This window comes from Phocoena sinus, chromosome 2 (genome assembly GCF_008692025.1).
Source record: "Phocoena sinus isolate mPhoSin1 chromosome 2, mPhoSin1.pri, whole genome shotgun sequence".
NCBI classification, from domain to species: Eukaryota; Metazoa; Chordata; class Mammalia; order Artiodactyla; family Phocoenidae; genus Phocoena; species Phocoena sinus.
Genome location: NC_045764.1, coordinates 137,709,226 through 137,722,284, shown reverse-complemented (window position 1 = coordinate 137,722,284; position 13,059 = coordinate 137,709,226). Strand labels below are relative to the sequence as shown.

General features: G+C 35.1%; 1 protein-coding gene across 1 annotated transcript in view; it reads right to left on the bottom strand.

Moving 5' to 3' along the window:
- The window catches only part of SLC38A6 (solute carrier family 38 member 6), an 86,884-nt gene that overhangs the window by 33,409 nt on the left and 40,416 nt on the right, over positions 1 to 13,059 (bottom strand). Inside the window, exon 6 of the mRNA XM_032621480.1 lies at positions 12,333 to 12,411. Coding sequence (XP_032477371.1) covers positions 12,333 to 12,411 — 79 coding nt within the window. The remainder of the gene's footprint in view (positions 1 to 12,332; positions 12,412 to 13,059) is intronic.

Genomic DNA, 13,059 nt, shown 5'->3' with positions numbered 1-13,059 from the left:
TGAAAGAAGTACAACTAGTAAATACACATGAAGAAAAACCCAATCTCTGGTGCTAATTAAAGAAATAATAAGGCTATAGAAATTAAATGAGTAAAAATATTAAAAAAATAATATTCAAGGATGTGGAATAATTGGTCCTTCACACATTGCTAATGATCTTGTCAATTAGCATTATCTTTTGGAAAAAGCTTGATAATATGTACAAAGGACAATAAAAATGTGGAAATCTACTCTAAGAGAATAATCTAAAATATAAAGAAATTCTATGTGCATGAAGCTGTGACTACAACATTATTATAATATTAGAAAGTTGAGGGAAAATCCTATATATCTAACAGATAGAAAATGCTTATGTCAAAAACAGCACACTCCTTTTAAAAAAAATTTATTGGATATATGTACATGTATAACTGATTCATTTTGCTGTACACCTGAAACTAACACATTGTAAATCAACTATAATCCAATAAAATTTTTTTTAAAAAAGCACACTCAATGGAATGTTAAGCACCTTTTGAAAAAAACATTTAGTAAAATAGAAAATACTAATGATAGAAATACAAAATAAATATTATTAACTATACTTGAAAAAATGCTTTTTGGGAAAAATTCAAAGGAAATAAAATGATAACAGTGATTAGGTAATTGCATAATTTTTATTTGCTTTCTCTTCTAAATTTTCTGCAATGTAGCTGTCATATTTTTACACTGAAACATATGCATATATACACATGCACAATGGTAACAAAGTAAAATTCATGCTAAGTATGAGAGCTGGGAGCATCAAGACAATAGGTATTACTTTTTCAAGTCATTTGGTAGATGCTCTCAGAATTTCCAATTGGTTATAATGTATCCTTTCAACTACCAGAGAGCCAAAGTCTCCCACTGCCTGTTAAATTAAGAAAATGGACAGGACAAATTCCTAGAAATTGTACAATATACCAAGACTGAATCAGGAAGAACTAAAAAGTACGAACAGACCAATAATGAGTAAGAACACTGAATCAGTAATCAAAAACCCACCAACAAAGAAAAGCCCAGGACCCATGGTTTTATTGGTGAATTCTACCAAACATTTCAAGAAAAATTAATGCCACTACTTCTCAAACTCTTCCCCAAAATTGGAGTGGAGCAAAAACTCCCAAACTCATTTTATGAGGCCAGCATACCCTACTATCAAAGCCACATAAGGGACATTGCAAAAAAAACAAAACTACAGACCAATAATCCTGGTGATAGTATTATAAAAATTCTCAACAAAATATTAGCAAACTGAATTCAACAGCACATTAAAAGGATCATACACTATGGTCAAGTGAGGATTTATCCATGGGATGCAAGTGGTGGATCAACATATGAAAATCAATCAACATGATATAGCACATTACAGAATGAAAGATAAAAACATATGATCATCTCAATAGCTGCAAAAAAAAGCATGTGTGACAAAATACAATATCCCTGTCATGATAAAACCTTCAACAAATTTGATATAGAGGGAACAAATCTCAATATAATAAAGGCTATAGGTTGAAGGCTTCTTCTCTAAGATCAGGAACAAGACCGGGGTGCCTACTCTTACCACTCTTATTCAACATAGTTGAATAGTTATTCCACTCTTATTCAACATGGAAGTCCTAGCTAGAGCAATCAGGCAAGAGAAAGAAATAAATTGGAAAAGAAGTAAATCTGTCTTTATTTGTGGATATGATCTTATATAGAGAAAATCCTGAAGACTGCAACCAAAAAACTGTTAGAGCTAATCAACAAATTATGTAAAGTTGAAGGATACAAAATCAACATACAGAAATCAATTGTGTTTTTATAAACTGACAAAGAAATATCTGAAAAAGAAATAAAGAAAACAATCCCATTCACAATAGCATGAAAGCAATAAAACTTATGACTATTTAAAAAAGGAAGTGAAAGATTAGTACACTGAAAACTATAACGCTTAAATGAAAGAAACTGAAGACACAGACAAATGGAAAGATATCCAGTCTGTGTTCATGGATCAGAAGAATCAATAGTGTTAAAATGTCCATACTATCCAAAGCTATCAATAGAGTCAATGCAATCGCTATCAAATTCCAATGACATTATTTCCCAAAATAGAACAATCCTAAAATTTGTATGGAACCACAAAAGACTCCAAATAGCCAAAGCAATCCTGAGAAAGAAAACACAGCTGACTTCAAACTATACTACAAAGCTTTAGTAATCAAAACAATATAGTACTGGCATAAAAATAGACACACAGACCAACAGAACAGACTAGAGAGCCTAGGAATACCCCCTCCCCACCCCATATACTGTCGACTAATATTCAACAAAGGATCCAAGAATATTCAGTGGGGAAAGAAGTCTTTTCAATAAATTGTACTGGGAAAATTGGATAGCCATATACAGAAAAATGAAATCTATCTTACAGCATTCACAAAAATTAACTTGAAATAGATTAAAGACTTAAATGTAAGACCTGAAACTATAAAACTTATAGAAGAAAACACAAGGAAAAACCTTCTTGACATTGGTCGTGGCAACAGTTTTTTTTTTTAATACGACACCAAAAGCACAAGCAACAAAAGCAAAAATGAAAGGAACTATATCAAAATAAAAAGCTTCTGTACAGCAAAAGAAACAATCAACAAAATGAAAAGGCAATCTACAGAATGGAAGAAAATATTTCCAAATCATGTATCTGATAAGAGACTAATATTCAAAATACATAAAGAACTCACACAGTTCAATAGCAATAAATCAAACAATCTAATTTTAAAATGGGCAGGGGAAATAGACATTTTTTTCTCCAAAGAAGATATATGAATGGCCAATAGGTATGTGAAAAGATGATCAACATCTCTAATCATCAGGGAAATACAAATCAAAAGCACAATGAAATATCACCTCACACCTGTTAGTATAGGTATCATCAAAAAGACAAGAGAGGGACTTCCCTGGCAGTCCGGTGGTTAAGTCTTCGCCTTCCAATGCAGGGGGGTGCAGGTTCGATCCCTGGTCAGGGAGCTAAGATCCCAAATGCCTCGCGGCCAAGAAACCAAAATATAAAACAGAAGCAATATTGTAACAAATTCAATAAAGACTTTAAAAATGATCCACATCAAAAAAAAAATCTTAAAAAAAAAGACAAGAGATAACAAGTATTGACAAGGATATGGAGAAAAGGGAAGACTTGTGCACTGTTGGTGGGAATGTGAATTGGTTCAGTCACTATGGAAGACAGTATGTTGGTTCCTCAAAAAATTAAAAACAGAACTACCATATGATTGGTCCAACAATCCCACTTCTGGGCATACATCTAAAGGAAATTAAAACAGGATATCAAGAAGATATCTGTACTCCCATGTTTATTGCAGCATTATTCACAATAGCCAAGATATGGAAACAACCTAAGTGTCTGTCAATGGATGAATCGATAAAGAAGATGTGGTGCACGCACACACGATGGAATATTATTCAGTCATGAGAAAGAAAGAAATTTTGCCATTTGTGATAACATCAATAGACCAACGTAAGCATTATGCTAAGTGAGATAAGTCAGACAGAAAAAGACAACTACTGTGTATCACATATTTCTGGAATCTAAAAAAGCTGAACTTGTAGAAACAGTAGAATGGTGGTTAGCAGGGGCTGGTGGGTAGGGGGACTGAGGAGATGTTGATCAAATGGTACAGACTTGCAGGTAGAGGATGAATAAGTTCTGGGAATCTAATGCAAAGCAACGTGATTATAGTTAACATAACTATTTTATATGCTTGGAAGTTGCTAAGAGACTAGATGTTAAATGTTCTCACTACAGAAAAGAAGTGATAAGTACATAAGGTAATGGAGGTATTAGCTAACACTACAGTGGTAATCATACCACAGTATATAAGTATATCAAATCTACATGTTGGACACCTTAAACTTACACAATGTTGTTATATGTAAATATCTCACTTTAAAAAAAGAAAAAAGGAAAGAAAGAAAAGGTTTTCCTCTACATGGGCTTCAGCCCATGGCTTCTAACACAAACTTAATGATTCACTGTGTCTCTTTTATACCTTGGTGTATGAAGAAGTCCTCTTTAATGTATCTTTAAAAGGTACTATTGGACTTCCCTGGGTGTGCGATTTCGATTCCTGGTCAGGGAACTAAGATTCCGCATGCCATGCAGTGCAGCCAAAAAATAAAAAAAGATACACAATAAAAGGTACTGTTGGGTGCTGACAACTTCCTCTTTAACAGAACAAGAGATGGAGCAACAGCATAAGCAACACCATGAGCACAGCTCACCCTTCTCCACCCTAACTCATATCTTTAGGAAATGCATGTGCCAGAAACTAAAACCTACACATAAGTATTTCTAGCTAATGGGCCTGCATTTGCACATGCCCCTCAAGTCCTGGTATGCAGGAGGTTCTAAGAGCGTTCAGAGATTACAAATACAACATGACACTCCTCGGCATATTCATCTTCTAATCACTCTTGAATACATATGAAAATGAGAACTTCAAAATAACCCTCACTGAAGAACACCTGGCAGCTAAATTTCTGAAGCTGGCAAAAAGCCCAGGGCTCTATGCCTGAAATCTCCTTCCTTCTGGGACCCAAAAGAGACTCAGACAGTTGCAGCGCAAGGGGAAAAAAAGGCCCAGAGGCACACCAAAGTAGATTCCATCTGTTAATTCTGCTGTCCCTGCTGTCACGAAGGGAGAGCTGGGCAAAGGGAGCACATTAATCCTCAGGACCAAAGACTCTTTTCTCCTGTATAAGAATCTTAGGAACACTTTGAAATTCTGAACTTTATAACATACACTATTATATACTTTATAACTTCATAATTTGAGATCACAATTCACTCATGTCTGTAGAAGCCACATGATTGCCCAGAGCACTGAACTGGGGGCCAGAAGATAACTTCACCTCCTCCCAGCAGTTAACTCAGAATCACAGAGTTATTGAATGTTAGAGCTAGAAGGGACCTCAGAGATCATCTGGTTCAACAACTTCATTCTATGTCTGCAAAATCAGCAAAAGGATGATGATGATCTTAGTAATAGGAGCAATGGAAATACTCTCTATTCTTCAAGAGTCACTCTGAATTTATGGTATTTTTTCAGATACTGCCTCATTTTTCTCAAGATTGTGATTTCTTTACACTCTCTTCACAGGATTAAACTTTTAATTCCTAATATTAAAAATAACTATTGCAAAAAATAATTTCTCTATCCCTGGTTTGGCTACTGGTTAATATTAATCATTTCTTATCTTAATTAAGTTATCTTAATACAGGCAATTATAAATACAATGCTTTTCTTTACCATTCATCAAAAATAAAGGCATTGGGCTTCCCTGGTGGCGCAGTGGTTAAGAATCCGCCTGCCAATGCAGGGGACACGGGTTCGATCCCTGGTCCAGGAAGATCCCACATGCCGCGGAGCAACTAAGCCCACGCGCCACAACTACTGAGCCTGCGCTCTACAGCCCATGAGCCACAACTACTGAGTCCACGTGCCACAACTACTGAAGCCCATGCACCTAGAGCCTGTGCTCCACAACGAGAAGCCACCACAACGAGAAGCCCGCACACCGCAACGAAGAGTAGCCCCCGCTCGCCACAACTAGAGAAAAGCCCGCGTGCAGCAATGAAGAACCAATGCAGCCAAAAATAAAATAAAATAAAATAAAATAAATAAATTTATAAAAAAAAACAGAAAAACTTTCTCTCCCACTTCCCTCTACCCTATAAAAAATAAAATAAAATAAAATAAAAAAATAAAGGCATTGAGCTGCATGAGCTACTTGTAAATCTTGGAGATTAATCCTTTCTCAGTTGCTTCATTTGCAAATATTTTCTCCCATTCTGAGGGTTGTCTTTTGGTCTTGTTTATGGTTTCCTTTGCTGTGCAAAAGCTTTTAAGATTCATTAGGTCCCATTTGTTTATTTTTGTTTTTATTTCCATTTCTCTAGGAGGTGGGTCATAAAGGATCTTGCTGTGATTTATGTCATAGAGTGTTCTGCCTATGTTTTCCTCTAAGAGTTTGATAGTGTCTGGCCTTACATTTAGGTCTTTAATCCATTTTGAGTTTATTTTTGTGTATGGTGTTAGAGAGTGTTCTAATTTCATACTTTTACACGTACCTGTCCAGTTTTCCCAGCACCACTTATTGAAGAGGCTGTCTTTTCTCCACTGTATATTCTTGCCTCCTTTATCAAAGATAAGGTGACCACATGTGCATAGGTTTATCTCTGGGCTTTCTATACTGTTCCATTGATCTATATTTCTGTTTCTGTGCCAGTACCATACTGTCTTGATTACTGTAGTTTTGTAGTATAGTCTGAAGTCAGGGAGCCTGATTCCTCCAGCTCCATTTTTCGTTCTCAAGATTGCTTTGGCTATTCGGGATCTTTTGTGTTTCCATACAAATTGTGGAAATTTTTGTTCTAGTTGTGAAAAATGCCAGTGGTAGTTTGATAGGGATTGCATTGAATCTGTAGATTGCTTTGGGTAGTAGAGTCATTTTCACAATGTTGATTCTTCCAATCCAAGAACATGGTATATCTCTCCATCTATTTGTATCATCTTTAATTTCTTTCATCAGTGTCTTATAATTTTCTGCATACAGGTCTTTTGTCTCCTTAGGTAGGTATATTCCTAGATATTTTATTCTTTTTGTTGCAAAAAAACAAACAATCCAATCCAAAAATGGGCAGAAGACCTAAATAGACATTTCTCCAAAGAAGATATGCAGATTGCCAACAAACACATGAAAGAATGCTCAACATCATTAATAATTAGAGAAAGGCAAATCAAAACTACAATGAGATATCATCTCACACCGGTCAGAATGGACATCATCAAAAAATCTAGAAACAATAAATGCTGGAGAGGGTGTGGAGAAAAGGGAACACTCTTGCACTGTTGGTGGGAATGTAAATTGATACAGCCACTATGGAGAACAGTATGGAACAGTTCCTTAAAAAACTACAAATAGAACTACCATATGACCCAGCAATCCCACTACTGGGCATATACCCTGAGAAAACCATAATTCAAAAAGAGTCATGTACCAAAATGTTCATTGCAGCTCTATTTACAATAGCCTGGAGATGGAAACAGCCTAAGTGTCCATCATCGGATGAATGGATAAAGAAGATGTGGCACATATATACAATGGAATATTACTCAGCCATAAAAAGAAACGAAATTGAGTTATTTGTAGTGAGGTGGATGGACCTGGAGTCTGTCATACAGAATGAAGTAAGTCAGAAAGAGAAAAACAAATACTGTATGCTAACACATATATATGGAATCTAAGAAAAAAAAAAGGTCATGAATAGCCTAGGGGTAAAACGGGAATAAAGACACAGACCTACTAGAGAATGGACTTGAGGATATGGGGAGGGGGATGGGTAAGCTATGACAAAGTGAGAGAGTGGCATGGACATATATACACTGCCAAATGTAAAACAGATAGCTAGTGGGAAGCAGCCACATAGCACAGGGAGATCAGCTCAGTGGTTTGTGACGACATAGAGGGGTGGGATAGGGAGGGTGGGAGGGAAGGAGACGCAAGAGGGAAGAGATATGGGAACATATGTATATGTATAACTGATTCACTTTGTTATAAAGCAGAAACTAACACCCCATTGTAAAGCAATTATACTCCAATAAAGATGTTAAAAATAAATAAATAAAGGCAATACAGTAATGCACAGTAAAGTTAGTTTAAATGTCACAGTCAACTGAATTGTGCTTGGCAATGGATATTTTCCAAGGAACAGAAATGATTAAACTTACAAAATAAAACTCCAGCTTGAGAAATACAAGCCAGTACAAAGAAATTGCAAAAGCACATTTTATAACTCAAGATTTTAGAAGAATATGCTAACCTGAAATTTTTTCCTAAGTGGGGGAAAAAAGAGTTATCTAACAAAACCCCTATTTTCCTACTGTGATCTATTGTAAATATACACTCTCTTCAAGCCAAAAGAATTAGAGTAAAAAGTTTTATACTTCCTGGAAAACTTGTTTGATCTGTGGATTTAATCCTATATGATAAAAATGTTCCAAGTATGAAGTATAGAGTATAGATCCTTAGCTGTATTGCAAATGCTTTGGCATGCAGATTTTTTCCCGTATTTTAATGAAAACCAGATTTATTTATAAGTTGCTTTAATTTCATTCTCGAATGGAACAAGAGTATCATATGTTCTGAATTAGGATCTTACTCACATCCCATATCAATTATGTAACTCAAATGCAAGACAACTTAATTGTGTCAATCATATTCCGCTGACAAGATCATTAAATGTTAACAGAGAGCTTCCAACTTTTAACAGCCATAGATTTTTCTGAATATAACTTATTCTATGAAAATATAGATGCCTCATAAAAATTTGGTATAAGTATTATAGCTTCTGACTTCTAATAATAATTTTTGAAATTAGGATATTATGAAAATAAAGTTTCTTTTTGATAACATCTTTATAAAGGTTTAGTTTTCACAAAGGCACATCAAATCTCACGGATAACACAGAAAATAAGCACAACAGAAAATTCTTAACTGCAATGCATTGTAATTCAAACCCTAAAAGCATATCAATATCAGATTAATCTCACAGAAGAAATATTGCTCTGTAACTCTACCTAGAAATAAACTGCCCAGATAGTTAAATCAATTACCATAACATTTGTGTCTTAATTATTTTACAGCATTAAGGTTTAAAGACTAATGATTTAACTGCATTCTAACCAATTAATATAATTAGTCACTTACTAATGCTTTTCAAAACTTTGAAATCCAAAATAAGTGAATATACATTACATTTAAAACAAGATGAGGCTGTTAAAAAGATGTGCAATTTTAAAACATCATAACAGAGATGATGCAAACTGGCCACAGTATTTTGAAGTATACAGTTTTAAAAATTCATTTCTGACATGTAAAAATAACATTTTAATCAATTTTCAACTAATATGAATAAGATGGAGTTAATTTTTATTTGTTTCTTTAAACAAATCAGAGAAAAAAAACCAATAAAGTAAATGACAACTGATTTAAAATGAAGCTATGGTAAAAGCATCACTTTTAGAAAAAGAAGACCTAAGTTTTAACAGTTCTGTCACATACTACCTTAATTATTTCTAAAATTTTATATGTATTTTTGTCCTTGTGATATATGACAATAAAAAAGAAAATAAAGAGAAGTCACCAAATTCAGGACCAAGAAAAAGGAGAACACATGTGACAACTAGTAGGATTAACATAGTTTATGCAATACATTCAAATATGACAGTCAGAGCAAATAGGGAAAAACTACCTTTATATAGTTATTATTACTGGAATTCCTTCTTTTTTTTTTTTTTTTTTTGAGGTATAACTGACATACGACATTACGGAGTTGCTTAATTCTCCACATTTACACTATGCTATCAGCTTACAAAAGCATGTATATTTATAATATCTTATTTGGTCATCTCAACAACTTTGTTAAGAAGGCAGTACTGGCACCACCATTATGCCAGATGAAGAAACCTCAGGCCCAAAATTAAATTATATGGCCAAAAGAAGTTAAATTAATTTCCTGAGGTTACTGAATATGAAATGGAGAGAATTTACTCTTAGTCTAACATTCTTTATTTCACCTCTTATTGCCTTGAGTTCTTAGACCTAAATTGTAAAAGAAATTTACTGCGTAGAATTAAAAAAATTTTTTTATACAGCAGGTTCTTGTTATCTATTTTATACATATTAGTGTATATATGTCAATCCCAATCTCCCAATTTATCCCACCACGACCCTGCTCCCTGCCGCTTTCCCCCTTTGGTGTCCATACGTTTGTTCTTTGCATAGAACTTTTTGAGTAATAGAAGTTGCCCTCAATATTTTTACAGCAAATACAAAGGCAAATTTCACATAACTATGTCATTTAGCAACTGTTGATCAAAATAAGAGCAAAAAACTTAAAAGTAACTAGATAAAACTATAGATAAAAAACAAGGTAGCTGTATCTGATGTGATAATGAATGTGGAAACCTATACAAAGGCACAATATATTCCAATGATGAAAAATCATTAAGGGCTTCTACTTACCTTTTTTCAATCACATATTCTTGATGGTTCTTATTCAGATTTAAACTATACCATATTTTCCTTATAAATATGTATTTGCAGTTGTCTAAGTAGAATTCTTTCATGGAAGCCAACTTGTAAAATCTAAAATTCAATTTTGAAAACTTGCCCTGCAGTCCAGAACAAGTTCAAATATTGGAGCAAAACAACCAAACATTTAAATCTAAAAGTCTGACGGGTTTTAGAGTTGTGGTTTAGAAACTATATATAATAATTTGATGACAATTAAAAGGATTCATTTAGTCTTTTCAAGTTTATTTTTCTAAAAATTTCATGTTATACGTAGTAAAAGGAAAAGTATAATTAATTTGGTTTTTTTCTGCTATAAAAAAGAGATGAGTCAATAGTCTTTAGAACCCAGTATTGTTTTTTTTTTTTTTTTTTTGTGGTACGCAGGCCTCTCACTGTTGTGGCCTCCCGCTATTGTGGCCTCTCGCGTTGCGGAGGACAGGCTCCGGACGCGCAGGCTCAACGGCCATGGCCCACGGGCCCACGGGCCCAGCCGCTCCGCGGCATGTGGGATCCTCCCAGACCGGGGCACGAACCCGCGTCCCCTGCACGGCAGGTGGACTCCCAATCACTGCGCCACCAGGGAAGCCCCCAGTATTGTTTTTTTAACATCTTTATTGGAGTATAATTGCTTTACAATGTTGTGTTAGTTTCTGCTGTATAACAAAGTGAATCAGGTATACGTATACCTATATCCCCATATCCCCTCCCTCTTGAGTCTCCCTCCCACCCTCCCTATCCCACCCCTCTTGGTGGTCACAAAGTACTGAGCTGATCTCCCTGTGCTATGCGGCTGCTTCCCACTAGCTATCTATTTTATGTTTCATAGTGTATATATGCCCATGCCACTCTCTCACTTCATCCCAGCTTACCCTTCCCCCGCGTCCTCAAGTCCATTCTCTACGTCTGTGTCTTTATTCCTGTCCTGCCCCTAGGTTCATTAGAACCATTTTTTTTTTAGACTCCATATATATGTTAGCATATGGCATTTGTTTTTCTCTTTCTGACTTACTTCACTCTGTATGACAGACTCCAGGTCCATCCACCTCACTACAAATAACTCAATTTCGTTTCTTTTTATGGCTGAGTAATATTCCATTGTATATATGTGCCACATCTTCTTTATCCATTCATCTGTCGATGGACACTTAGGTTGCTTCCATGTCCTGACTATTGTAAATAGAGCTGCAATGAACACTGTGGTACATGTCTCTTTTTGAATTATGGTTTTCTCAGGGTATATGCCCAGTAGTGGGATTGCTGGGTCATATGGTAGTTCTATTTGTAGTTTTTTAAGGAACTGTTCCATACTGTTCTCCATAGTGGCTGTAACAAGTTACATTCCTACCAACAGCACAAGAGGGTTCCCTTTTCTCCACACCCTCTCCAGCATTTACTGTTTGTAGATTTTTTGACGATGGCCATTCTGACTGATGTGAGGTGATACCTCATTGTAGTTTTGATTTGCATTTCTCTAATGATTAGCGATGTTGAGCATCCTTTCATGTGTTTGTTGGCAATCTGTATATCTTCTTTAGAAAAATGTCTATTTAGGTCTTCTGCCCATTTTTGGATTGGGTTGCTTGTTTTTTTGATCTTGAGCTGCCCAGTATTTTTAAAATAAGAAAGGAGAAGGGCAGTGTAACATGGTTTAGTATTGTTTATAATATTGTTAAAAAACAGGAAATGAAACAAATTTTTTCTAAGAATGCTGTATAACAGGATCTTACACAAGTATGTTGTAACGTTATCACTCTGATTTATCTTTATCACTATGGTTCGCTGAAAAGTGGCAGCAGAATTATCCACTCCCCTCCAATAAGACCTTTACTGTCAGTGCTTTCTGCCTTCCCCCATCCCCCACCCAATCTTTCATATCCAGAAGTTTCTCCTTTACTCTTCTCCAAGAGCTAGCTCATACCTGTCCTGCCCTTTCATGCCCCCATGGAATGCAAGAATTACACTGGCACATCAAAGGGTTCACAGTGCAGTGCTCTGCACATAGTGGAGCATCACTAGACATCTGCAGAGTGTTTTCTTCTCTATTATTACTCTGCCTCTGCCTAATTTGTAAGTGTCTTGAGGGCAGGGGCTACATTTATTTTACTTCCCACGAGGGCTTAATATGTATTTATTGAATTAATAAATGAATGGATACAATGTGAAATATTTTTTCTTACCCACTATGGTCTCCACACAAAAATTCTGAAATAGCAGCAGGAAGCTCTGTTTTAATAATTAAAAGATAAGATGACATAGCTGCAAACAGAATAAAAAGAGTTCCTATTAGAATTCTATAATTTTTAACCATTTAAAGAATCTATCCAGAAATATGGATGTCCATTTGGGCTACAACAGCATGTGGAAGATTAATTCATACTGCACTATCCTCAAAGATAGATATATACCAGGAATGGAGATAAAAATGGAGATAAATAACTTTGTAGAGAAGAATAATTGGTAAGCTCATTAGGTATCTTTTGTTTACATTTCAAGTCCAAGGCAAATGATTTAGGTAAAAGAAAGTGTCTTGATTATAGGCCACTTATAAATGAAATTTTGCTTGAAGTTTGGCCAAAACTCTTAATGTTATTCCTCTGTCCAAGGCATTAGCAGTTAGTTTAGCAACATTTGATATAGACACAGGAGATAAATAAGTACAGCTAATAATTTTGATTATTTGTTCTTTCTTACTAGAGAGAGACCTCCCCCCAGAAGTCTCACTTCCTCTCTCTCCTTTTCTCTGCCACTGTCCTCCCACACACATTTTGGACACGTTATTATAAAACAATAACAAAGTGCACAGTGAGTTACATTTTAAGTTGTCCTCTAAAACAGATGAGAAAAGATTCAATTGCAACTATTAAGCATATTAAATAGACAAAGCTTATAACTTTTATTCCATTT